This window comes from Salmo salar, chromosome 23 (assembly GCF_965601325.2).
Source record: "Salmo salar chromosome 23, fSalSal1, whole genome shotgun sequence".
NCBI classification, from domain to species: Eukaryota; Metazoa; Chordata; class Actinopteri; order Salmoniformes; family Salmonidae; genus Salmo; species Salmo salar.
The window spans coordinates 37,174,915-37,201,439 of NC_138313.1; the positions used below are offsets into that span (position 1 = coordinate 37,174,915).

Sequence of the window (26,525 nt, forward strand, 5' to 3'; positions counted from 1 at the left end):
ACAATTTACAGTATTCAGGGCAGTATTCATTTGCATAATATTTAGTAGTCTGGCGCCGCACCAATGGTGGTGTTGAAACATTATGGGGCGGGTCATTGAAGACTGGCGGGGATATTCGAGCCTTCCAAATGACGACGGAGATAGCAACGAAACTAGGAACGGATTATTATTACATCAAATGTCATGCTTTAAGAGTAATGTAGTTTAACAATTTAGCTTGTCGCGTTAACTCACGAAGTTTGACACTGTCAAGGATTGTTTTGGTAAAACGCGAATTTAAGGTAGGAAGAGGCGATCTGCTAATTTACACTGCCCGGCAAGCAGCAGCCTGATCTGAGTGGAGCTAGCTAGCATTACAACTAGCTAGTTAGTTTATTAGCAAGGAGGCTATTTCCAAAGAGTAGCCAGTAGCTATATATGAAAACTCCGTACTTTTTCATTGATCACATTCGAGACTGTCACGAAATATCCACATCGGTAATGTACCGTAACTAGCTAGTTAATTGTGATGTTTACGGTTTCAAGTAACTACAGTAGCTAGCTGCCCTTAGGTAGCAGAGCGGCCTTCGGTTTCGGTCTCAATGTACAGTGAATTTGCTTGTTCCAAAATCCCGCTTCGTGTTTTGCACTGCCTAGCAGTTGGCTAGTTAACTAGCTATCATTGTTACCTAGCTAACGTTAGCTGGCTACTTATTAACTGTGCCAATTGTCACCTAACATTTACCTTACATAGCTATCTATCTAATGTATTCTCATTTACATAACTGGTCTTATCACTGATTGTTCATCCAATTTAGCTTGTTAACCATTTTTCAAGTAACGTTGTGTGGCAATTTAGTTAACTAGTTAGCATTGCATGCAAGTTACAGTGCTTTCAGAAAGTATTCGCAGCGTTTTCCAAGTTTTGTTCAAATGGATTTTGGCATTTCTTTTGTTAACGATCTACACAAAATACTCTTTCAACGTGGAAGGAATATATGGAGAAAAAAAATAATATATATATATATATATATATATAGAAATAAACACTATTGATTACGTAAGTGTTCAAAACCCTGAGTCAATACACATTGGAATCACCTTTTGCAGCGATTACAGCTGTGATTCTTTCTGGGTCAGTCTAAGAACTTTGTACACCTGGATTGTACAATATTTTCCCATTTATTTAAACGATCCTTATAGCTCTGTCAAGTTGGTTGTTGATTATTGCTAAAAACAGCAATTTTCAAGTCTTGCCATAGATTTTCAAGCCGACTTAAGTCAAAACTGTAACTAGGCCACTCCAGTGAATATTTGGCCTTGTGTTTTAGGTTATTGTCCTGCTGAAAGGTGAATTTGTCTCGCAGTTTCTGGTGGAAAGCAGACTTGAACCAAGTTTTCCTCTGATTTTGTATGCTTAGCTCTATTCAGTTTCTTTTTATGCCAATCTCCTTAGTCCTTTGCCGATGACAAGCCTACCCATAACATGATGCAGCTACCACCATGCTTGAAAATATTAAGAGTGATACTCAGTGATGTTTTTGTGTTGGATTTTCCCAAACATAATGCTTTGTATTTGGTACAAAAAGTACATTTACTTTGCCACATTTTTTGCATTATGACTTTAGTCCTGTATTGCAAACAGTATGCATATTTTGGAATATTTGTGTTCTGTACAGGCTTCCTTCTTTTCACTGTCAATTAGGTTACTATTGTGGAGTAAATCTTGTGGCGGGCCGGGTGCATGCCTGCTGACTTCGGTCACTAGCTGTACAGGGTTTCCTCTGACACATTGGTGCGGCTGGCTTCCAGGTTAAGCGAGCAGTGTGTCAATAAGCAGTGCGGCTTGGCAGGGTTGTGTTTCGGAGAACGCATGGCTCTCGACCTTCGCCTCTCCCAAGTCCGTACGGGAGTTGCAGCGATGGGACAAGACTGTAACTACCAATTGGCTATCACGAAATTGGGGAGGAAAAAGGGGTAAAAAAAAATATATATATTGTGGAGTAACTACAATGTTGTTCATCCATCCTCTGTTATCTCCTGTCACAGCCATTAAACTTTAACTTTTAAAGTCACCATTGGCCTGATGGGTGGAATCCCTCAGTTACCTTTCTCTCCAGCAACTGAGTTAGGAGCGGCACCTGTATCTTTGTAGTGACTGACTGTATTGATACACCATCCAAAGTGTAATTAATAACTTCACCATGGTCAAAGGGATAGTTAGTCTGCTTTTTTAAATTTTACCCGTCTACTAATTGGTGCCCTTCTTTGCGAACTATTGGATAATCTCCCTCGTCTTTGTGGTTGAATCTGTGCTTGAAATTCACTGCTCGATTGAGGGACAGAGTGAGTCCATGCAATTTATTATGTGACTTGTTAAGCACATTTTTACCCCTGAACCTGTTTAGGCTTGCCATAACATAAGGGTTGAATACTTAGTTACTTGACATTTCAGCGTTTCATTTTTTTATGATTTTGTAAACGTTTCTAAAAACATTGCCACTTTGCCATATTATGGGTTGTGTGTAGATAAGTGACACAATCTCAATTAAATACGTTTTCAATTCAGGCTGTAACGCAACAATGTGGAAAAAGTCAAGGGGGTGAATATTTTCTGAAGGCATTGTACATAACCTGATTTTTGTCGTCACCCTAGCTATGTGGCTCCAGGCAGCATTGCGTGCCCTACAGGGGTGTATTGTACTCATTACGCAGATTCTGTTACAAAATGTTTATTTTTATTTTTTTGCAACAGAAACCGTTTATTCCAAACGGAAAACCTTTTGCAACAAAAACAAGTTTCTATTGGACAAATTCAGGATAATAATTACAATATATTTTACCTAGTGCTTTTCAAATGGAGGCGATGGAGGTGGACTTGCTGCTGGGGGTCCCCAGGAGGGAACCAGAACCAGATGGTATGGCAAGCCATGTAGGGTTCCCTATCATCATCCCTGACTCTGGCAGCGAAACTGAGGTAGAGGACGAGGCAGACGCGGCTCCCCTAGACCCACCACGGCTCCCGACCACATGGGCGTTCAGTCAGAACCGAATCAGAGTGGAGGGTCAAGTTGGGCCCAGGATCAGAACGGAGGGTCATATTGGGCCCACGGTCACTAGAGCAGCAGCCCTGAGGCAGCGGAGAGCCAGGTACTTATGGTTGGACTGGAGTCACTCCCTTTAAACTGTACCAGAGACATTGTATACTTCATTGAGTACCTATTTTACCAACAACTCATTTATTGTTCCTGTATTGTCTGTGTGTGATAAAAGGCCAGGCGTCAGGGCGCTCTACCCCACCCAGACCTCTGCCTCTGCTCGCCGCTTCCTAGATTTCCTGCTGCGAGTCCCTGCAGCCAACCCTAACTCTGGCAATACCACAGAGTCAAGCGAGTCAGAGGATGAGGCAGACCCCGCAGGGCCAGTAAACCCTCACGACCCTGACGAACCTGCTGTTCCCTCTAGCCCTCGAATGAACCCTCCCGTGGCAGCCACGCCACTGCAAGGCCTAAATCCTTCAGGTAAACCAACCTCGAGCTCAAGTCTGATCCACGCATTGCCAGTTTAGACTGTCACCTATGAAGAGTTAAATCTAACCATGTCTATCCTGTGTATAGATTCTAATGCAACCACAGAGGCTGCGAGGACAGAGACTGGAAATCAAGTGAATCCTGAGGTAAGACCACGTTCATTGCCAGTGATGGGACTAGAATCTTGGAGGGGAATAATATTTCCATGATTAGCTAGCTAGTGCAGTTTCTGTAGTACCATTAGCATGCTCTCTCGGTCCCCTTTCAAGAGTGTAACAGCCCCAGTGGCCACCAGTGGTGCGGCTCTTCGGTCGTCCCAAGGGGATGAGGGGGATGGGGAGACCTGCTCTATCTGCTTTGAGCCCTGGACCACGTCAGGGGAGCACCGCCTGGCCACCCTGCGCTGCGGACATCTCTTCGGCTACACCTGCATCGACCGCTGGGTGAAGGGCCAGGGCCAGGGAGCCAAGTGTCCCCAGGTCAGTGTCTGCATGTCTGTCTGTCAGCCTCGGCATGTCTGGGGGCAGAGGAGTGGAGATGCTCAGGAAGGTCTGTACTCAGTATTTGCAGTCCCTCCTTAGTGACTCAAAGCTCCTTGTTCCACTGTAATGACTGGTACCAAATTGACTCTGTGCTGGAGACGGAATTTCCTCAAGCACTCAAAAATAATTTGAAACAAAATAAATGCCTTCTGAATTACTTAAATCTGAGAAAATACTGCCACAATGACTAAAATACACTTGCATTGACTTACCATTACAGACAATGATGTAATTTATTGATAAGAAAACATTCTCTCAGATTATGTCTAGTCCTTATAATGACCTTTACTGCTCTGTGCATGTCTGCAGTGCAACAAGAAGGCCAAGCGCTCTGATATCGTCCTCCTGTACGCACGCAAGCTGAGGGCTTTGGACAACACAGAGCAGGAGGATATGAAGAGGTAAGGTAGCTGAGCTCCTCTTGATTTGACCTTATTCACTGCTGTGTGTAGGGAGTGGTTGAGAGAGTGATGCACACTTTTCCACAATGCTTGGGAAGAGGTGGGCTGCAAGTGATAGGCCCTAGTTTTCTTCAAGTAGCCAAACAACAAAACTAGACTACTTAATTGGGAAGTATATATACGTTTAGCTCTGCTAATGTCTGAAATTCAGATCTCTGCAGCATGCTCTGTAACATCTGATTGTATTGTTCAGTCAACAATACAATCTGATGTTACAGAGTATGCTGCAGAGATCTGAATTTCAGACACTAGCAGAGCTAAACGTACAGTATCCCACAGGGACACACTCTTAAATAATTATGAATAGATCCACCATTGATCACAAAAACAACACTTGTTACAGAATATTTTACATAGAAATAACATCTGTCAGACAAACCATGCCTAAAAGAGGTTTTAGTACAGGGGCTATATGTATCAAGCCTCAGAGTAGGAATTATTTTCTAAGATCAGTTTTCAAATCATTAAAATCCAGACGGAAAATATTTACACAAAAAGCAACCTAATATCACACAGTCATCCTTTGTCATTTAGTAAGTTCACCATTCTGCCATTCTCACTGTTCAAGCGCTATAAGGAAACTGTCTCTCACGAGGACCGCCACAGGAAAGGAAGACCCAGAGTTATCTCTACTGCAGAGGATACGTTCATTAGTTACCAGCCTCAGATTGCAGCCCAAATAAATGCTACACAGAGTTCAAGTAACAGACACATCTCAACATCAACTGTTCAGAGGAGACTGCGTGAATCAGGCCTTCATGGTCAAATTGTTGCAAAGAAACCACTTCCAAAGGACACCAATTAGAAGAAGAGACTTGCTTGGGCCAAGAAACATGAGCAATGGACATTAGACCGGTGGAAATCTGTCCTTTGGTCTGATGAGTCCAAATTTGAGATGTTTGGTTCCAACCGCCGTGTCTTTGTGAGACACACAGTAGGTGAACGTTTGATCTCCGCATGTGTGGTTCCCACCGTTAAGCATGGAGGATGAGGTGTGATGGTGTGGGGTGCTTGCTGGTGACACTGTCTGTGATTTTATTTAGAATTCAAGGCACACTTAACCAGCATGGCAACCACAGCATTCTGCATCGATACGCCATCCCATCTGGTTTGCGCTTAGTGGGACTATCATTTATTTTTCAACAGGTCAGTGACCCAACACACCTCCAGGCTATTTGACTAAGAAGGAGAGTGATGGAGTCCTTCAAGACTGTTGGAAAAGCATTACAGGTGAAGCTGGTTGAGAGGATGCCAAGTGTGCAAAGCTTTCATCAAAGCAAAGGGTGGCTAATTTCAAGATTCACAAATATAAAGTGTATTTTGATTTGTTTAATACCTTTTTTGATTACTACATGATTCCATGTGTTATTTCATAGTTTTGATGTCTTCGCTGTTATTCTACAATGTAGAAAATAGTAAAATAAAGAAAAACCCTGGAATGAGTAGGTGTCAACTTTTGACTGGTACTGTATGTTACAGCACTTTTGTTTCAGTAATAAATATGTTGAAATGGAACCAAATTGTCGTCGCTGCAGAGATGTTTGATCGGGTTCAAGTCCAGGCTCTGGCCGGGCTACTCAAGGACATTCAGAGACTTGTCCCAAAGCCACTCCTGCGTTGTCTTGGCTGTGTGCTTACGGTTGTTATCCTGTTGGAAGTTGAACCTTCGCCCCAGTCTGAGGTCCAGAGTGCTCTGGAGCAGGTTTTAATCAATGATCTTTCTGTACTTTTCTCTGTTCATCTTTCCCTCGATCCTGACTAGTCTCTCAGTCCCTGCTGATGAAAAACATCCCCACAGCATGATGCTGCCACCACCATGCTTCACTTTAGGGATGGTGCCCAGTTTCCTCCAGATGTGAATCTTGGCATTAAGGCCAGAGTCCAATCTTGGTTTCATCAGACCAGATAATCTTGTTTCTCGTGGTCTGGGAGTCTTTAGGTCCAAAAAAATTATAATAATTGTCTGTCGTGCTTTTTACTGAGTGGCTTCTGTTTGGCCACTCTACCATAAAGGCCTGGCTGTGGTGGAGTGCTGCAGAGATGGTTGTCCTCCTGGAAGGTTCTCCCCCTCTGGAGCTCTTTCAGAGTGACCATCGGGTACTTGGTCACCTCCCTGACCAAGGCCCTTCTCCACCGATTGCACAGTTTGGCCCGGCGGACAGCTCTGGGAAGAGTCTCGGTGGTTCCAAACTTCTTCCATTTAAGAAATATGGAGGCCACTGTGTTCTTCGGGACCTTCAATTCTGCAGACATTTTTTGGTGCTGTTCCCCGGATCTGGGCCACGACACAATCCTGTCTCAGCGCTCTACGGACAATTCCTTCGACCTCATGGCTTGGTTTTTGCTCTGACATGCACTGTCAACTGTGGGATCTTATATAGACAGGTGTGACTTTCCAAATCATGTCCAATCAATTGAATTTTGCACAGATGGACTCCAAGTTGTAGAAACATTTCAAGGATGATCAATGGAAACATGATGCACCTGAGCTCAATTTTGAGTCTCATAGCAAAGGTTCTAAATACTTATGTAAATGAGGATGAGTATACCACGATGAGTGCATATTATGCAGTTTAAGGATGTAGTACGCTGGTATGGGTATTCGGACACAGCCAGTGAGTCTGAATGTGTTGTTATATGTGCAGGTCATTGGAGCAGGAGCAGTCAATGCGTAGGAATGCTGAACTAGAGTCAGCCCAGTGCCGGCTACAACTGCAGGTGATGACAGACGAATGTGGGAAACTACGCAAGCAGATACAGGTACTTTGTTCCTTTTGATGTTGTCATTGATTTATCTGTAATCTCCTCCCCCCCTCTCCCCCATCTGTTTATCAGGTAGATTAGAACAACAAGCTGTAATCATTGATATTAATCATATCTTGATTTTCAAGGTTGTGTTGATCACATCTGGTATGCTTGAACACGGACTTCCATTGAACAGTTGGATCACTCTCTACCTTCTCTCCCAGGAGTTGAAGACGCTGATGGTCCAGCCTGGCTGTAGGCCCTCTAAGAACTCAGGGGCCTCTCTCTCCGGGCTCTCACAGAGACAGGACAGCACCCAGGGGGGCCACTACGTCTTCTCCAAGGCTGTGCTAGTGTCCCAGGCGGGGGGCTGCAGGGTGCTGTCGTACTGTGAGCCCCTCAGCTGCCTGCTGGCCTCCCATCCCTCCCCACACACCACCCTGGTGCCCGGTAAGACCTTTGATATGCTTTCAGTACGGAATAACTGTGAATTTTTGGATTTTTGCATAGATTTCAAAATATCAGAGGGCATATTTTCAACCGTCTGAAATATTTGCTACCTCCCAAGAAGCATTTCTGAGTTATGAAAGACATTTCTTTGAATAATTTCTCTCCCTCCCTCATACGCTCTGTCTCTCTCTTCCTCTCTCTGTGTCTACCTGCCAGGCTACGGCGTGAAGAAGGTGAGTACGGTGAATTTGAAGGCATGCCAGTACGTTCCCATCCATGTCAAACAGATCAGAGGCCTGGCATTCAACAGACAAGCTGACAGCCTCCTGCTCTCTGCTGCCCTGGACAACACCATCAAACTCACCAGGTAACCACAAGAGACAGTCAGTCAGTTTCCAAGCAGAGAGATATATCAGGACAGTTTATTTTAGAATGGTGTTGACTTAATAGCCCCAGACTCTGATGGAGAAGAACATTGCACTTGCTAAGGTAGAACATTCTTTGATTGCAAGAATCAGTCAGACCTAGATTGAAAACAAAACGTTGATGGTTAAAAGGACAGTATTTATTTATTTCTCTCCTGCAGTCTAATGACCAACACGGTGGTGCAGACGTACAACACGGGTAAGCCAGTGTGGAGCTGTTGCTGGTGCCTGGACAACAACAACTACGTGTACGCTGGTCTCAGTAACGGCTCTGTACTGGTGTATGACACCAGAGACACCAGCACACACGTCCAGGAGCTTCAGCCACTACGCTCTAGGTAGGTCTGATAGCCAGACCAGGGGGCATAGGTCAGCTAGTCTATATTCTCAACCACAGTTTGGCCCACTACACCTACAGTTGAAGTCGGAACTTTACTTACACTTAGATTGGAGACATTAAAATTCATTTTTCAACCACTCCAGAAATTTCTTGTTAACAAACTATAGTTTTGGCAAGTCAGTTAGGACATCTACTTTGTGCATGACACAAGTAATTTTTCCAACAATTGTTTACAGACAGATTATTTCACTTATAATTCACTCTATCACAATTTCTTTGGGTCAGAAGTATACATACACTAAGTTGACTGTGCCTTTAAACAGCTTGGAAAATTCCAGAAAATGTCATGGCTTTAGAAGCTTCTGATAGGCTACTTGACATCATTTGAGTCAATTGGAGGTGTACCTGTGGATGTATTTCAAGGCCAACTTTCAAACTCAGTGCCTCTTTGCTTGACATCATGGGAAAATCAATATAAATCAGCCAAGACCTCAGAAAACAAATTGTAGACCTCCACATGTCTGGTTCATCCTTGGGAGCAATTTCCAAACGCCCGACGGTGCCACGTTCATCCGTACAAGCAATAGTACGCAAGTATAAACACCATGGGACCACGCAGCCGTCATACCGCTCAGGAAGGAGACGCGTTTTGTCTCCTAGAGATGAATGTACTTTGGTAATAAAAGTGCAAATCAATCCCAGAACAACAACAATGTGAAGATGCTGGAGGAAACGGGCACAAAAGTATCTATATCCACAGTAACACAAGTCCTATATCGACATAACCTGAAAGGCCGCTCAGCAAGGAAGAAGCCACTGCTCCAAAACCGCCATAAAAAAGCCAGACTACGGTTTGCAGCTGCACATGGGGACAAAGATCGTACTTTTTGGAGAAATGTCCTCTGGTCTGATGAAACAAAAATAGAACTGTTTGGCCATAATGACCATCGCTATGTTTGGAGGAAAAAGGGGGGTGCTTGCAAGCCAAAGAACACCATCCCAAACATGAAGTACAGGGGTGGCAGCATCATGTTGTGGGGGTGCTTTGCTGCAGGAGGGGCTGGTGCACTTCACAAAATAGATGGCATTATGTGGATTTATTGAAGCAACATCTCAAGACAACAGTTAGGAAGTTAAAGCTTGATCGCAAATGGGTCTTCCAAATGGACAATGACTCCAAGCATACTTCCAAAGTTGTGGCAAAATGGCTTCAGGACAACAAAGTCAAGGTATTGTAGTGGCCAGCACAAAGCCCTGACCTCAATCCTATAGAAGGTTTGTGGGCAGAACTGAAAAAGCGTGTGCGAGCAAGGAGGCCTACAAACCTGACTCAGCTCTCAGGAGGAATGGGCCTAAATTCACCCAACTTTTTGTGGAAAGCTTGTGGAAGGCTACACAAAACATTTGACCCAAGTTAAACAATTTACAGGCAATGCTACCAAATACTAATTGAGTGTATGTAAACTTCTGACCCATTGGGAATGTGATGAAAGAAATAAAAGCTGAAATAAATCATTCTCTCTACTATTATTCTGACATTTCACATTCTTAAAATCAAGCGGTTATCCTAACTGGCCTAAGACCATTTTTACTAGGATTAAATGTAAGGAATTGTGAAACTGAGTTGAAATGTATTTGGCTAAGGCGTATGTAAACTTCCGACTTAAACTGTATCTATATATACTACAGTGCCTTCAAAAAGTGTTCTTCCCTTGGACTTTTTCACATTGTGTTGTGTTACTGCCTGTATTTAAAATTGATTACATTTAGATTTTGTCACCAGCCTAAATGCAATACCCCATAATGTGAAAGTGGAATTATGTTTTTTCACTAATTTTTACATTTCAATGAAAAGCTGAAATGTCTTGAGTCCAAGCATTCAACCCCTATTTTTATTGCAAGACTAAATACTTTCAGGAATAAACATTTTCTTCACAAGTTGCGTGAACTCAATAATAGTGTTTGATATTTTGATTAGCTACCCTATATATACACATTCAAAAGACGGGACGTTTTCCAATGCCTTGCAAAGAAGGGAACCTCTTGGTAGAGGGGTTAAAATGAAAAGCAGACATTGACTATCCCTATGAGCATGGTGAAGTTATTAATGACCCTTTGGGTGGTGTATCAATACACCAAGTCAATACAAAGATACAGGCGTCCTTCCTAACTGTTGCCAGGGAGGAAGGAAACTGCTTAGCAATTTCACCATGAGGCCAATGGTGACTTTAAAACCATTACAAATCAAATGTAAAACCATGACTTAGTTTAATGGCTGTGATAGGAGGATGGATGAACATGGTAGTTACTCCACAACACTAACCTAATTGACAGAGTGAAACGGAAGCCTGTACAGAATAAAAATTGTCCAAAATATTAATTATGTTTGCAACAAGGCACTAAAGTAATACTGTAATTGTTATGTTTTGGGCAAATCCAATACATTACTGAGTACCACTCTCCATATTTTCAAGCATGTTGGTGGCTGCATAATGTTACGGTTATGTTTGAAATCGTTAAAGACTGGGGAGTTTTTCAGGATAAAAGTAACGTAATGGAGCTAAGCACAGGCAAAGTCCTACAGGAAAACCTGGATGTCTGCTTTCCACCAGAATTTATCTTTCAGCAGAACAATAACCTAAAACACAAGGGCCAAATACACACACACACACACACACACACACACACACACACACACACTGGAGTTGCTTGTCAAAAAGACAGTGAACGTTCCTGAGTGGTCGAGTTAGTTGATTTGAAAATCTGGCAAGACTTGAAAATGGTTGTCTAGGAATGATCAACAATACAGGTGTGCAAAGCTCCAAGAGACTTACTCAGACTCACAGCTGTAATCGCTGCCAAAGGTGCTTCTACAGTGTTGACTTAGGGGTGTGAATACTTATGTAAATGAGATTTCTGGGTTTCATTTTCAATACATTTGAGAGAATCTAAAGACATGTTTTCACTTTGTCATTATGGGGTATTGTGTGTAGATGGGTGAGGAAAAAATATTTTAAATACATTTTGAATTTAGGCTGTAACACAACAGAATGTGGAATAAGTCAATGGGTATGAGTACTTTCTGAAGTCACTGTAGCTAGGGCCCAGATGTTTTCCTCCCTGACAACAGGATCTCACCAGGAACAGTTAGATTTGGTATTTTATTTTCAGCAGTTGGGTTTTGCTACTCATTCTCAAAGATGGTTAAATGTAATATGTACATGGTGTGTGAAATGTCATTCACATGGTGTAATACATATACAGTGTGTGATTTAAAACCACAAGGCCAAACCATGACCTCTGGCTCGTCCCAGGTGTCCCGTGGCCTCCCTGTCCTACGTGCCTCGTGCCTCCTCCAGCTCGTTCCCGTGCGGCGGCCTCATCGCAGGTTCTTTGGAAGGGGGCTGCTTCTGGGAGCAGCTGGACGGCACCACTTACAGACCCCACATTTTGCCCCTGGAGACAGGAGGCTGCACAGACATCCAGGTGGAGCCAGAGAGCAGACACTGTCTGGTCACCTACAGACCAGGTGAGAGACTGAGGGACAATGAAGCGCTGTCTGTAGTAAAGAGAAGGAGCTAAAGTGTGTGTGTGTCATAGCATTTCCACCAGAGATTTTTTGTTGTTACATATAAATAAAAATAATCTTGCTCTTTTGTCTATAATAATCTCATGTAGTAGGCTATACTTGCACTGTATCTGCGCGCTGTTGGCTAGAGCGCATGTGCCAAGACCAGAGTGGGCACATTCGCTATACAACGCTAACATTTTTGAAAATGCAATTTAAACCCATTTAAATAGTATTTCCTATTTGGTACATGGGAATTAAACTGAAGCCATCATCATCATGTCACCAGAATAAGACCCTCGAAGTTTATTGGGAAGCAGCATGAAGCTCATCACCGTGCACTTTCACCACCCTGTGAAGTTCATCATAACTTATTTCATCTATAGCCTAATAAACTGCATGGTTTCCCGAGTCATCGTGGGAGGACCACACCCCATATCATCGCGTGACTCCAAGTTTACTCTGATATGATGGTTATTCTATCAATATGTCGCATAAGGGTGTTTTCACAGCCATTTCTCACATAATTAATTTTACCGACACAAAAAGATCCCACCATGTCGAATGAACTAATTATCTGTTGGCATTTATAAAATTGTACGGAAACTTCCTGTTTCCATCACAGCTGTTGTATTTTATTTATTTATTTATTTATATATATACACACACACACACAGTATGACTTTACTTAACTGTGGATAAAAATGTGTGTTAAAAATAAAATGTATAATCTTTTGTCTGATACAATTCTGCTTGATAGTGCTGCCAGAGTCTTTGTTGGATCTAGGAAATCTGCCCACTCTCACACTAGTCCTGGCTTCTGTCCACTGGCTGCAGGATTGATTCTAATATCTCTAAGCTCGGCATGAACTAAAGCCTGAAATCCCCAGTAGCTCTCTTGGACCAGGGTCGGCGTTGACCACTAGCACCAGTATTTTGACTGACAGTCTCTGTGTTTGACCCCAGGGCGCTCCAACCCGTCTCTGCGTTGTGTTCTGATGGAGCTGAACAGGACTTTACAGCAGGATGCGGCCCAGGAGCCCTCGTGTTCCTGCTACCCTGTCCAGACCTTCAGCGCCGGCTCCTCTTGCAAAGTGCTCACCAAGAACGCTGTGTTCAGAAGCCCGGCCGGGGAGGGCTCCACTTTGGTCTGTGCCGGGGACGAGTCCACTAACTCCACCATGGTGAGCCACCTGGCTAGTGTGTGTGTGTGTGTGTGTGTGTTCACACATATACAAGGGTGAGCAATGATTTAAATTCTGTGTATCACTTATGTACAGAATGGTGGGCATTGGCAATAATAATTGTTTTGTGAACATCTGTATGCAGCACTGAAAACAGGGTCAAGGAAATCATGGTCCACTGTGGAGACAGGGAACACATTGTCAGTCATTACAGATAGAGCCCTAAACTTTCACCCACTGCTGCGATTAGGGAAGAATCAATGGTTCAACTGTTTTGTAGTTGAAAGAACTCAATAATACTGAGAGGCATATGACTCTGATTTGAGGCAGTTTGGAGATAGTTTGAAAAATATGGAACGGCATCAAGAGCTTCACATTGATCTATTGATTCTAACCATGTCATTTTGTTCCAGGTGTGGGATGCAGGGAGTGGATCCTTGATTCAGAAGTTGCCTGCTGACCTCCCAGTGTTGGACATCTGCCCGTTTGAGGTGAATCAGGGCAGTTACCTGGCATCGCTCACTGAGAAGATGCTCAAAATCTACAAGTGGGAATAAGGAGAGATTATGGAAAACACACACCACCAGCATAGAGCATGTATGAGTAGCGTAGCTGCTGCACTGTATAAATGGCATCCATTTAAAATAGCCTTTAATTAGACTACAGAGGAGCCTTTGTTGGGTTTGCTTTGCAGTGGAGGGACTGGAGAGATATCACACTGCTGCACTGTTATCAACAAACTGATAGCTGGAGTGCCAGTACAGCTACACCACTGTCCTAAATGTTTACATTTGAGGATAACTGAAAACATCCCATCAAAATGAACAAAAATGACACAACAGATATAGTACAGGAAGACAAGGGTTTCCTACCCACTCACCACTTCCCAGCATTTTGCTCTGTAGCTTTTCCTCTGGATGTGAAGATGAATCTGTTTTTGTCAGCCATGCTGCTGATGTTTGTTTTAATTTTGCAATGTTGTGTTTCTTCACTGGGCCATGTTCAGTAGCCAAATGTTCTTGAACGTTGCAGATAGAAATACCATGAATAGAGCCGATGTGAGTCCTTACTGTAAATATCAGAGGCATGTTTGAGCTACATTGCCTATTTCTATCTGAATGTTCCAAAATGTTAAATCCTGCTGAATGTGCTCCTGGTCTTAGGCTGCGTTCACACAGGCAGCCCAATCGTGGGGCGCGTTCAGCAGGATTGAACGTTTTGTAGAATAAGGAATGCCATCGGCTCTTCATTACATTTTCTATCTGCAACGTTCGAGAACGTTTGGCAACTGAACATGGCCCTAATCTTTGTTCTACTAATTGGTCAAAAGTCCAATCACATCAGATCTTTTCATATATCTTTTGAGCTGATCTGGTTGGTCAAAAGACACATTTAGTGAAGAAAATATCAGAAATGGGCTGCCTGTCTAAATGCCACCTTTTGAGATGGATGAAAATCAGGACATCTATAGCTAACAAGTTATATTTCCTGTATTCTGATTAGAGCCTGATCAGCAGGCTTTTTCAAAAATCTTTTAAAAATATACTAAAAATGATTTGCTTATTTTAGATCCAGAGGATATATATACATGTATATTTTATACCAAATGTTTATACAATTTCAAATGTAATAAAATATAAATAATTGATTATTGTTCATCCTGATGTAGGTTGGGGTGATATCCAGATTCTTAACTTTATACTGACCTTGTGCCATACCAGGATAGTTTGTAATACTGACACTGAACACAAGGGGTGCTATTTTCCACACAAACCACACAATCCAAAGGTTAGCAATGCTAACAAGTACATGTAAAATACCATAGAAAATGCTAAATATATACTAACAACTGCGTTGTGAACATTTTGTACAGTTTCTGACCTAAACTATACAAGTAACTAAAAATGTTACACAGTTTGCTGCACGCACAAAACAGTGACTTAATAGTTCTAAGATCTATAGCTGGCACATTTAGTTGTGAGTTCCATATTGTAATTACATCACCTGGTGCATGCTTGCACAACAGTGAATGACACTTAAGGCTCTGGTCTCGTCATTGTGTGCTTGTAAACAAACGTGACGTGACTGGGTACTGCCTGTAAGCTTCATAATAATGTGACGGGTGAGATGAAGAATGCAATGTTCTTTATCTCCTAACATATTGCGCTTGTTGACTGCAGGTATGTACTTAAAAATCTCCACATTTATAAAAAATCGTAAGTGTTTCAACAGTATTGGCGGTATTGAAAAACCCTCCTGGGTCTTTTTCCAAATACCCTGTTGTACGGTATATACATTGTACTGCCCAATCCTATCCTGGTGTGTGATTCATACTGCAGATTGCTAGCTGCAAACAGTTAGCTAGCTTGCTATTTTCATAAATCATATTTTTTCAATAATAAACATTGTCTTCAACAATGAGCATTGTCTATAGTGCTCTTTTAAAGATCAGTAATCAATGATTTTGTATTTTCATAGATTAAATATCAGTATCATGGGTTAAGTCAGGAACAAATGAGAGCAGACAGAAGTCAGATTATAGAAACAAAAGTACTAGATTTCCCCATTGCGATAGCGAATTTACACAGGCAGCTCAATTCTGATATTTTTCCACTAATTGGTCTGTTGGCCAATCAGAACAGCTTAAAAAGAGCCTACGTGAAAAGATCTGATGTAGTCAAAAGATCAATTATTGGGAAAAATATCAGAATTTGGTTTCCAGTGTAAACGCAGCCGTATAGAGTCCCAAACTATATCTACTTGTGTTTATTGCAAGTTAAAAGGGTGATTGTGATACAGAGAAACTAACGAGTCGCACCATATCAATGTTCCCAATTAGATGTTCAGTCTAGAAAATGTAGCTCTATGACTTGAGGTTGCCAACAACGCACACGCCGACGTATGCACGAAAACGTCCCATCCCACTGTAGTCATAATTTGTAGCTAGCAATCCAAGCTAGCTAGTTATCCGAAGATGGCGGCTTGTAGACGTGTTCCTCTAATGCTTTTGATGTCTGTCCTTTTGTATATGCATCCCATTCGAGGACAGAAATCTGCGAACAGTGTAATCGCCAATACTGCAGTTAGGGTTAATATCCAGGCTCAAAACCAAGCCGCAGTGCCGGCTGCTGTAAATGGAGGTTCTCCAGTCGTCGCGGCCTCGCCACCTCGTAGACGGAGCAGCGGCTGGAAGCTGGCCGAAGAGGGGGCTTGTCGGGAGGACTTGACCAGGCTTTGTCCAAAACATTCCTGGAACAATAACCTGGCTGTGCTTGAGTGCCTCCAGGATAGGAAAGAGGTATGGTGGAGTGAGCGATATTGTGTCCAGAGCTTGGGTGTGGGCTTTACTCAAACTATAACGTTATCGTTAGCTATTAGATGCTAACTTTTAGCCAGCTGGCTACTTGGGTGCAAAAATATGTAAAGAAAGTATGGTAATTTATTATTCAATATGTTTCGAGAACGTCATAATTTGAGAAACGTACTGAAAATACAGCATTTTTTTTTTTTACCATTTATTTAGGTCCGTGTTAGCTAGTAAAGTGAAGTCTTCATCACTTAACGTGAACTAACGTTAATTACCTAGTCACCTAGCTAATATCTACAGATGTGCCAAGCTATGGCCATTGGCATTGCTAAATTAGCAATGGTTAGTTTGATCCTCTAATGATATGTTGGGAATCATGTCTAACACATATTTACTGTCTATCAGAGCCAACATTTACAACAATGTCCTGTTCAGAGGAGGAATAGGCGGATGTAGGAGGAGATTCAGTGACTGTTTTTAAGCTTCCAGCCAATGGTTATGGATAGGCTTGGGAAATGCAATATCTACAGTAATCTGTGTTGAGGGACCATCTGTGTTGAGGGACCACCTGTGTTGAGGGACCACCTCTGCCTGGGGCCAGAAAGCTAGAGGTGAGACTCGCTATCCTAATCTGAACCAGTACAACCTGGTCTTGAGGAGACAATTAATATGACGAGATCTCCTCTGACGCTCAGGATCCCATTAGCCGGCTCTGCAAGCGTAATGGTATTACAGCCTTGCGTAACGACTGTCATGGTGATTGTTGCTCTGCGAAACTCCATATTTTGGTGAGTACCGAACTTATTTTCACACATTTGTAGAGCTGGGATTTGAATTGACGGATCCTGGACATCAGAGGAGGTCATGTCATTTTCGTCTCCTCAAGCCCATGTATTGGTTCAGTCCAAATCCGGTGTTTGCAGAAGGCAGATTTGTATAAGCACCTGAGCCTCAAGACAATGGCCCTGAGAGCTCCAGGGGCTAGTACCTGCAGTTTTCTGGTGTGATGATCATCAGTCACTTTGGTTTGCTTTCCTTGATCGTTAGACATAGACTCTAGACTATCTATTCTAGAACATGTTAACCCTTGAATTTTTTTTTGGGGGGGGGACAAGGAGCTTGTCTAATGTTAATGACAGGTAGTTTCTCTCATCTCAGTCCTCTTCATTTTGAAATGTATTATTTTATTTATTTTCACCAGATGTTGAGGCCTATTTCAGTGGCCTGTTCATTGAGGAGGCTGGAGAGTCATGCAGTCTTGGCTTAGCTCTCTTGGCTGTGGGTAGTTTTGAGGCACACAGAATTTTGCCTGTCTCCAGGCTACTCTCACTGTCAGCCTCCCTGGTAGTTGTGGTTTTGTTTACGTGGTAGGGAGGAGGCCATGGCAGTGTGGCTTTACTTTCAGGCTTTGTGGATTGACTCATTTAGTTCTGAAAGTTCTGGTTTGGAATTTTGAAACACTTCTTCAGCTTCAGAGCCCAATACTACGAACGGAGTTTGAGGTGTTGGCGAGGTAACTTTGGTCAACTCTGAGTTGAACTCAGGGTAACCGGTACCACAAAAGTGGCTCACCTTTTAGCCAGGAAAATTTCTATAGCAACGAATCCTTCAGAACTAACCTGCTCCGGAGCAGGCGAACTAAGGACTTCATTAACCCTGAATGAAGTGTCTAAGCCATGAGTTGAGAACCAATGAAATCAGATGGGCCTAACCTTGCAAAGATCACCCCCTTCATTTGAGTAAGACAACAGATTAAAACATTTGATTAATAAAATATTTAATGTTAAAATACCTAATTTTCCTATCACAACACATTTTAGAAATAACAGCATTTGCTTTTGCACTATTGGATTCATAAATTTGTGAAAGGCAAACAGACAGCTACAATCAACCATAGACCTACTGTATAATCCATATATGGCAGTTCTCATTCAAGTTAAGACTGGCTGCCATTGCTAGTGTACCCAATGGGTTTAATCGTCAAATTGCCAGGGTTAGAGGTTCTATGGACTATGGATTATGTCTATGACGACAACCTGTTCCACAGATAGGAGCGATAAGCACACCAAAGACAGCATTAAAGATAAGTAAGAAATAAAGACATTTCTAAAAGCCTAGGCCTAATTTTCAAGAACTTTTCTTTCATTTTGATTTTGGCACAAATGAAAATGTGGCACTAACTTGGCCATGGATCTAAGAAGAGTTTGGCATTCGACTAGCCATGTGCGACATGCACGCGCAGTTACAAGCCTGCTAGAGTTTGTTGCAGGCGGATGAGTGATATCCACTGTCGTAGCACGGATGAAGCCTGAACTAAAATGTGAGGCTAGCTAGCTTTGGAAAGCTGGCTACCACCCGGTTACTCAACCCTGAACCTTAGAGGCTGCTGCCCTATATAGACAGATATGGAATTACTGGTCACTTTAATAATGGAACACTAGTCACTTTTAAAATTGTTTACTTACTGCTTTACTCATCTCATATGTATATACTGTATTCTCTTCTACTGTGTTTTAGTCAATGCTACTCTGACATTGCTCGTCCTAATATTTATATATTTCTAAATTCCATTTAACTTTTAGATATGTGTGTATTGTTGCGAATTGTTAGATACTACTGCACTGTTGGAACTTGGAACACACAATACACCCACAATAACATTGCAAAATATATGTATGTGACCAATACGATTTGATTTGGAAACCCTAAGTAGATCTAGCTTGCTTAATAGAATACCCCTCAGGGATAAATTTGAGGCATTTTGGAAATTTCTCTCAGGTTCAATCTTTAAAAATATATATATATTTGGCTATTCATAGTCTCAATAGAGCTAAAATGCATTGTACGGTCTTAGTTTTGGTAATAACAAGTGTTGTTTTTATTGCAAAAGGCTATTGTCCCACTAACACTAGATTGTCATTTATACTGCCAACTGCTGTTTTGTTTACAGCAAATAGGCCTAAACATTGACGTCCACTCGCCCAGCCTTAGTCACCTGTGGGGAAATATTGATGACATTTCATTGCACGCTGCAAGGAAATCTGTACTACACAGCAGTTTTCCTCTCTGCTTGATGTAGGCTAACCTTATTAAACTGCTTTGTTCTCAAATTCACATAAGCTCAAAACCTGTGCAGGCGTGCACTACTTTCATGGTTTCTGAGGTCAAGGATAGGCCTAATGCCCAGTTCAGATACAACAGGCAACATAAGACTCAAGACAAAACTAGCCAATTTTAGAATGTTTTGATGTAGATCAGCTGACTGAAGACCTGGCATTCAGATCAGACCGTTGCCACAGTAACGGTGCCTCTTTACAATGACAACGAAACAAAGTTGCCACTTGCATCAGGGTATTGTATCATGAAATATGTATGCACCAGACACAGGGCACACTTTGACTTGTCAGAGAAATATAAGCAAGCTAGGTTAGCTAGCTGCTTGACTGAACGAGTGTTAGCGCAGTGTTCTCTAATTAGCTAAATGGATCTGTCTTGTTGCAAGACTTTAGCTAAAGATTTGATATGTTGCATTTTGGGAAATCCAGCAGCCGACATGAGACGTTAAAAAAAACTCAGATCAAGCAAACTGCGCTGCAGTATACCTAGCGGTTAAGGGCATTGGGACAGTAACCGAAAGGTCGCTGGTTCCAATACCTGAGCCCACTATGTGAATCATCTATGTGCCCTTGAGCAAGGCACTTAACCCTAATTGCTCCTCTATGTCGTTCTGGATAAGAGTGCGTGTTAAATGACTGAAATGTAAATGTAGTAAAATCATGTCTCATGTATCTGAAGTGGGCTTAGGATAACTTTTTAAAGATGACATCACAAAACGTCTTCCATCAGACACATTTCTAAAGTAAAAATCTATACGCATGTAACGGACATTTTTAAGATCAATAAAGTTTATATTCATTTTAGAGTGATTAACAACACAATGTGTAGCATATTTATATACAGTTGAAGTCGGAAGTTTACATACGCCTTAGCCAAATACATTTAAACTCAATTGTTCACAATTCCTGACATTTATTCCTAGTAAAAATTCCCTGTCTTAGGTCAATTAGGATCACCACTTGATTTTAAGAATATGAAATGTCAGAATAATAGTAGAGAGAATGATTTATTTCAGCTTTTATTTCTTTCATCACATTCCCAGTGGGTCAGAAGTTTACATACACTCAATTAGTATTTGGTAGCATTGCCTTTAAATTGTTTAACTTAGGTCAAATGTTTCAGGTAGCCTTCCACAAGCTTCCCACGATAAGTTGGGTGAATTTTGGCCAACTTGAGTGTGGATATAAAGAGCGACATCTGGAGTGAGGGTCTCGAGGGAGCTGTCTCTGAAGGGAGGTGACATTAATGGCCTGTAGGTGATGTATGTACATTGTGTGAGAAAATGTCAGAGGGAGGAAAAATATACATTTTGAGATTTTTGCCTGATGTACCCACACAACACTGACTTAGTCCAAAAGTGACTGAAATTTAGTAGACTGGTTTACAATGGCACAGAGAAGCTGTGACTGCATTGGTTAAAAGCAAACATTTGATTTCTGAGATTAAGGTCTGTGCCCAAGAACGCCAAGGTGACCTGTCTAAATGACTATCGCCCCATATGTAGCCATGAAATGCTTTGAAAGCCTGGTCATGGCTCACATAAACAAAGTCATCCCAGAAACCCTGCACCCACTCCAATTCGTATACCGCCCAAACGGATCCACAGATGATGTAATCTCTATTGCACTCCACACTGGCCTTTGACTGGACAAAAGGAGCAGCTATGTGAGAATGCTGTTCATTGACCCAACAAACTCATCACTAAGCTAAGGTCCCTGGGACTAAACGCCTGCCTCTGCAACTGGATCTTGGACTTCCTGACAGGCCGCCCCCACGTGGTGAGGGTAAGCAACAACACATCCGCCACGCTGACCCTCAACACGTGGGGCCCTGGAGGGGTGCGTGCTTAGTCCCCTTCTGTACTCCCGGTTCACCCACGACTGTGTGGATGTGCATGACTCCAACACCATCAAGTTTGCAGAGCATCTTGACTGGCTGCATCACTGCTTGGTATGGCAACTGCTCGGCATCCGACCGCAATGCGCTACAGAGGGTACTGTAGTGTGTACGACCATGTACATCACTGGGGTTGAACTCCCTGCCATTCATCCCATCTACATCAGGCTGTGTCGGAGGAAGGCCCTAAAAATTATACCGAAAAGCATTCTAACACAGTTAAATAGTTAACACACATGGACACAGCAGTCTAAGGCACTGCATCTCAGTGCAAGATGTGTCACTACACAGCCTGGATTCAAACCGTCCGGCCGTGATTTGGAGTCCCGTAGGGGGGCGTACAATTGGCCCAGCGTTGTCCAGGGTATGCTGTCATTTGTAAATAAGAATTTGTTCTTAACTGACTTGGGTAGTTAAGTAAAGTTTACACACACACACCCAACACACTGACCAAATAGTTATTTTGTTGGCATTTATGCATGTCCCCATTACCAGTAAAACATAACATAAACCTATTTCTTTCACTTACTTGCTGTGCTGTTTAGTTGTTCATTTGTTCAGTCGTTTCATTCTCAACCAGGATTTCTATGGAACACCGTTTGGGTCTTTGAGTGTCAAAATGTTTTCCTATTTGACACGTCAAATAAGCTTGTTGACCAATCAGGACCTGAATATGACTGCACGTCACATTTAACGCTTTCATACATTTTTTACTTAGTTATTACACATTGATTACAATATCACTCATATTTCATGTCACAACGATTCATTGATACGTATGCTATGATGCTGATTAAGTTGTCTCGCGCACCTACAATGCTGGTCATAAAAAAAAGCTAGCTAGCTCATGGATGCAAACAATGTTCTTCCCCAAAAACATAGCAAAAAGACATCTGTTTCAGTAGATGACACCTAGCTATATAGTTAGGTGTCATCTAAAATAACCCTAATTTATAAGACAGTTCTTATTTTATTAATGGTGGTCAGACCCATCTGTGAAGCTAGCCACAATAGTGGACTTTGCAGTTAGCCTAAAAAATAAAATTTTGACATTCTACTTTGTGTTCATTTGCATCACTGTCAATGCCATACTTTTATTTCGAAGGCTTGCCGCAAATTCCACTATTGTGCTTAATCCTTATTGTGGCTTGCTTCACAACACATAACCCGGTCCGGTCGAGCCTCACTAGCCAGATGGCTGCTTATGACGTTAGGTTTGAGCAACAGGGTTTAATAACTGGCTAGCTATTTATTTGCACAAACTTAATTTCAATAGGCAATCTAGCTAATACTTACTCACAAGGATTCCTAAATCATTGCTGAGAATAATGGAAACGACTGCAGTTTCTACTGGTAATTGTTTTCAGGCTGGTTGTATTGGTGCTATCAACAACTGACACCCACCGAAGCATCGTTACCCATCGCGCCACAAAAGCCGCGGCCCTTGCAACGCAAGGGGAAACCCTACTTCAAGTCTCAGAGCGAGTGACGTCACTGATTGAAACGCTATTAGCGCGCACCACCGCTAACTAACTAGCCATTTCACATCGGTTACACATGTCGTGGAGCTAATAGCAGTGACACTATTACTGTGTAACTCCGGTAGGGCAACATCTGAAAAATAGCCCACTTGGTAGTGTTAACCGGTGCTCGACCAGTCGGTGAAAGCCATCACCACCCACAGCAGAGAACGGTTGATTGTCAAGGGCAATGAATTCCATTATCTTGGCTTTAATGGATTTTGCCTTTGAGTTGTCTCGCAGGAATTTTGTTTTGTTGACTGCTCGATCCACACAGCAGACATTGTGGGCTACTTTAGGAATGCTGTGTTGCACGTATAGCGCAACATTTTACGTGCCGTTGTTACGTTATGTACCTACGTTTATATAGGTATGCACGTCAGCTTTGACATCGGTTTTGCACATCGGCGTTAAACTAGACATCGGCCGATACCAATGTTGACATTTATTTCATAAAAAATTAAAACATGTTTTATATATATTGTGCATCCCTAGTTAAAATAGCTACCCAGACTATCTGCATTGACCATTTTTGACTAACTCCTTTTGGCTCTCTGCACACACTGGACTCTACCCACATACACACACATACAGTACGAGTCAATCAATCAAATGTATTTATAAAGCCCTTCTTACATCAGCTGATGTCACAAAGTGCTGTACAGAAACCCAGCCTAAAACCCCAAACACCAAGCAATGCAGGTGTAGAAGCACGGTGGCACTCCCTAGAAAGGCCAGAACCTAGGAAGAAACCTAGAGAGCAAACTGGCTTTGAGGGGTGGCCAGTCCTCTTCTGGCTGTGCTGGGTGGAGATTATAACAGAACATGGCCAAGATGTTCAAATGTTCATAGATGACCAGCAGGGTCATAATAATAATCATAATAATAATCACAGTGGTTGTAGAGGGTGCAACAGGTCAGCACCTCAGGAGTAAATGTCAGTTGGATTTCCATAGCCGATCATTCAGAGTATCTCTACCGCTCCTGCTGTCTCTTGAGAGTTGAAAACAGCAGGTCTGGGACAGGTAGCACATCTGGTGAACAGGTCAGGGTTCCAGAGTCGCAAGCAGAACAGAATCTGGAGCAGCAGCACGACCAGGTGGACTGGGGACAGCAAGGAGTCATCAGGCCAGGTAGCCCTGAGGCATGGTCCTAGGGCTCAGGTCCTCTGAGAAAGAGAGAGCATACTTAAATTAACAAAGGACACTGGATAAGACAGGAGAAATACTCCAAATATAACAGACTGACCCTATCCCCCCGACACAAACTATTGCAGCATTAATACTACCAGTCAAACATTTGGACACACCTACTCATTCAAGGGTCTTTATTTATTTTTAATATTTTCTACATTGAAGAATAGTAGTGAAGATATCAAAACTATGAAATAACTCATGGAATCATGTACTAACCCCCAAAAAATGTTAAATCAAAATATATTTGAGATTCTTCAAAGTGGCCACCCTTTGCCTCTGACAACTTTGCACACTCTTGGCATTCTCTCAACCAGCTTTGTGAGGTAGTCACCTGGAATGCATTGCAATTAACAGGTGTGCCTTGGTAAAAGTACATTTGTGGAGTTTCTTTCCTTAATGTGTTTGAGCCAATCAGTTGTGTTGGGACAAGGTAGGGGTGATATACAGAAGATAGCCCTATTTGGTAAAAGACCAAGTTCATATTATGGCAAGAACAGCTCAAATTAGCGAAGAGAAACGACAGTCCATTACTTTAAGACATGGTCAGTCAATACAGAAAATGTCAAGAACTTTGAAAGTTTCCTGAAGTGCAGTTACAAAAACCAAAAAGCGCTATGATGAAACTGCCTCTCACAAAGACCGCCACAGGAATGGAAGACCCAGAGTTACCTCTGCTGCAGAGAATAAGTTCATTGGCGTTACCAGCCTCGGAAATCAGCAATTAACTGCACCTCAGACTGCAGCCCAAATAAAAAGTAACAGACATCTCAACATCAACTGTTCAGAGTAGACTGTGTGAATCAGGTCTTCATGGTCAAATTGCTGCAAAGAAACCACTTCTAAAGGACCCCAATAAGAAGGGACTTGCTTGGGCCAAGAAACACAAGCAATGTACATTACCACCAGTCTAAACTGTCCTTTTGGTCTGAGTCCAAATTTGAGGTGTTTGGTTCCAACAGCTGTCTTTGTGAGACAGAGTATGTGAAAGGATGATCTCCGCATGTGTGGTTCCCACCGTGAAGCATGGAAGAGGAAGTGTGATTATGGGGGGGTGCTTTGCTGGTGACACTGTCAGTGATTTATTTAGAGTTCAAGGCACACTTAACCAGCATGGCTACTACAGCATTCTTGCACGATCTGGTTTGGGTTTAGGCCCACTATCATTTTGTTTTTCAACAGGACAATGACCCAACACACCTCCAGGCTATGTAAGGGCTATTTGACCAAGAAGGAGAATGATGGAGTGCTGCATCAGATGACCTGGCCTCCACAATCACCTGACCTCAACCCAATTGAGATGGTTTGGGATGAGTTAGACTGCAGAGTGAAGGAAAAGCAGTCAACAAGTGCTCAGCATATGTGGGAACTCCTTCAAGACTGTTGGAAAAGCATTCCTGGTGAAGCTGGTTGAGAGAATGCCAAGCTGTCAAGGAAAAGGGTGTCTACTTTGAAGAATCTCAAATATAAAATATGTTTTTTTTTTGGGGGTTACTACATGATTCCATATGTGTTATTTAATGGTTTTGATGTCTTGTCTATTTTACAATGTAGAAAATAGTCAAAAATAAAGTAACTTGAATGAGTAGGTGTCAACTTTTCACTGGTACTGTACTTACATTGACACTCCAACACATTCACACTTACACACATTCGCCCACACACACACACTTCCACACCACTCACATACGTTGCTGCCACTGTCTTATCGATCTTATCCTGTTGCCTAGCCAGTTTACCCATTTCTAATATGTACATAATTCCCATTAATTGAGGAAGATAACGGAAATACCCCTGCAACTCGACTCTGTCCTGGTACCATGTGTATATAGCCAAGCTAGCATTGCTCATTGTGTATTCCTTGTTACTATAATTTTTTTAATATATTTTTTTTAATACAATGTTGGACAAGGCCCTTAAGTTAGCATTTCACTGTTGGTATACCTGCTCTTTCCATGACATAGGTTTCACCTTGATTCACCTGGTCAGTCTATGATCCCAGTCTATGATCCCAGTCTATGGTCCCGTGTGGCTCAGTTGGTAGAGAATGGTGTTTGCAACGCCAGGGTTTTGGGTTTGATTTCCACGGGGGACCAGTACGGGAATTAAAAAAAAAAAAAAAAATGTATGAAATGTATGCATTCACTACTGTAAGTCGCTCTGGATAAGAGCGTCTGCTAAATGACTAAAATGTAAATGTAAATGGTATACACCTGTTAACAAAGCATGTGACAAAACATTTTGATTTGAAATTTCATTAGCCTAGGT

General features: G+C 42.2%; 2 protein-coding genes across 3 annotated transcripts in view; both read left to right on the top strand.

Annotated features, from left to right (window-relative positions):
* The first annotated feature begins 101 nt into the window (after positions 1-101).
* Positions 102-14,872, top strand: rfwd3 (ring finger and WD repeat domain 3). The gene is made up of 13 exons (XM_014169939.3): positions 102-281; positions 2,827-3,129; positions 3,253-3,500; positions 3,597-3,655; positions 3,779-3,988; positions 4,361-4,452; positions 7,158-7,272; positions 7,482-7,707; positions 7,924-8,074; positions 8,294-8,470; positions 11,787-12,001; positions 13,007-13,224; positions 13,638-14,872. The coding sequence occupies exons 2-13, from the start codon at positions 2,837-2,839 to the stop codon at positions 13,779-13,781; spliced, it is 2,148 nt and encodes a 715-aa protein (XP_014025414.3). The 5' UTR covers positions 102-281; positions 2,827-2,836; the 3' UTR covers positions 13,782-14,872.
* Positions 14,873-16,135: 1,263 nt separating this feature from the next.
* The window catches only part of LOC106584534 (Golgi apparatus protein 1), a 43,995-nt gene continuing 33,605 nt past the window's right edge, over positions 16,136-26,525 (top strand). Inside the window, exon 1 of one of the 2 annotated variants that reach the window (XM_082968093.1) lies at positions 16,136-16,522. In XM_082968093.1, coding sequence (XP_082824219.1) covers positions 16,199-16,522 — 324 coding nt within the window. In that variant the 5' untranslated portion in view covers positions 16,136-16,198. The remainder of the gene's footprint in view (positions 16,523-26,525) is intronic. The other variant, XM_014169938.3, reaches the window with a different exon arrangement.

What these genes read in the sequence shown, in the direction of transcription:
- rfwd3 (XM_014169939.3), top strand. Translation starts at nt 2,837, where the DNA reads ATGGAGGCGATGGAGGTGGACTTGCTGCTGGGGGTCCCCAGGAGGGAA. An exon ending in AACTACGCAAGCAGATACAG is followed by an intron (nt 7,273 to 7,481) that starts GTACTTTGTTCC and finishes CTTCTCTCCCAG; the next exon opens with GAGTTGAAGACGCTGATGGT. An exon ending in AGTCCACTAACTCCACCATG is followed by an intron (nt 13,225 to 13,637) that starts GTGAGCCACCTG and finishes ATTTTGTTCCAG; the next exon opens with GTGTGGGATGCAGGGAGTGG.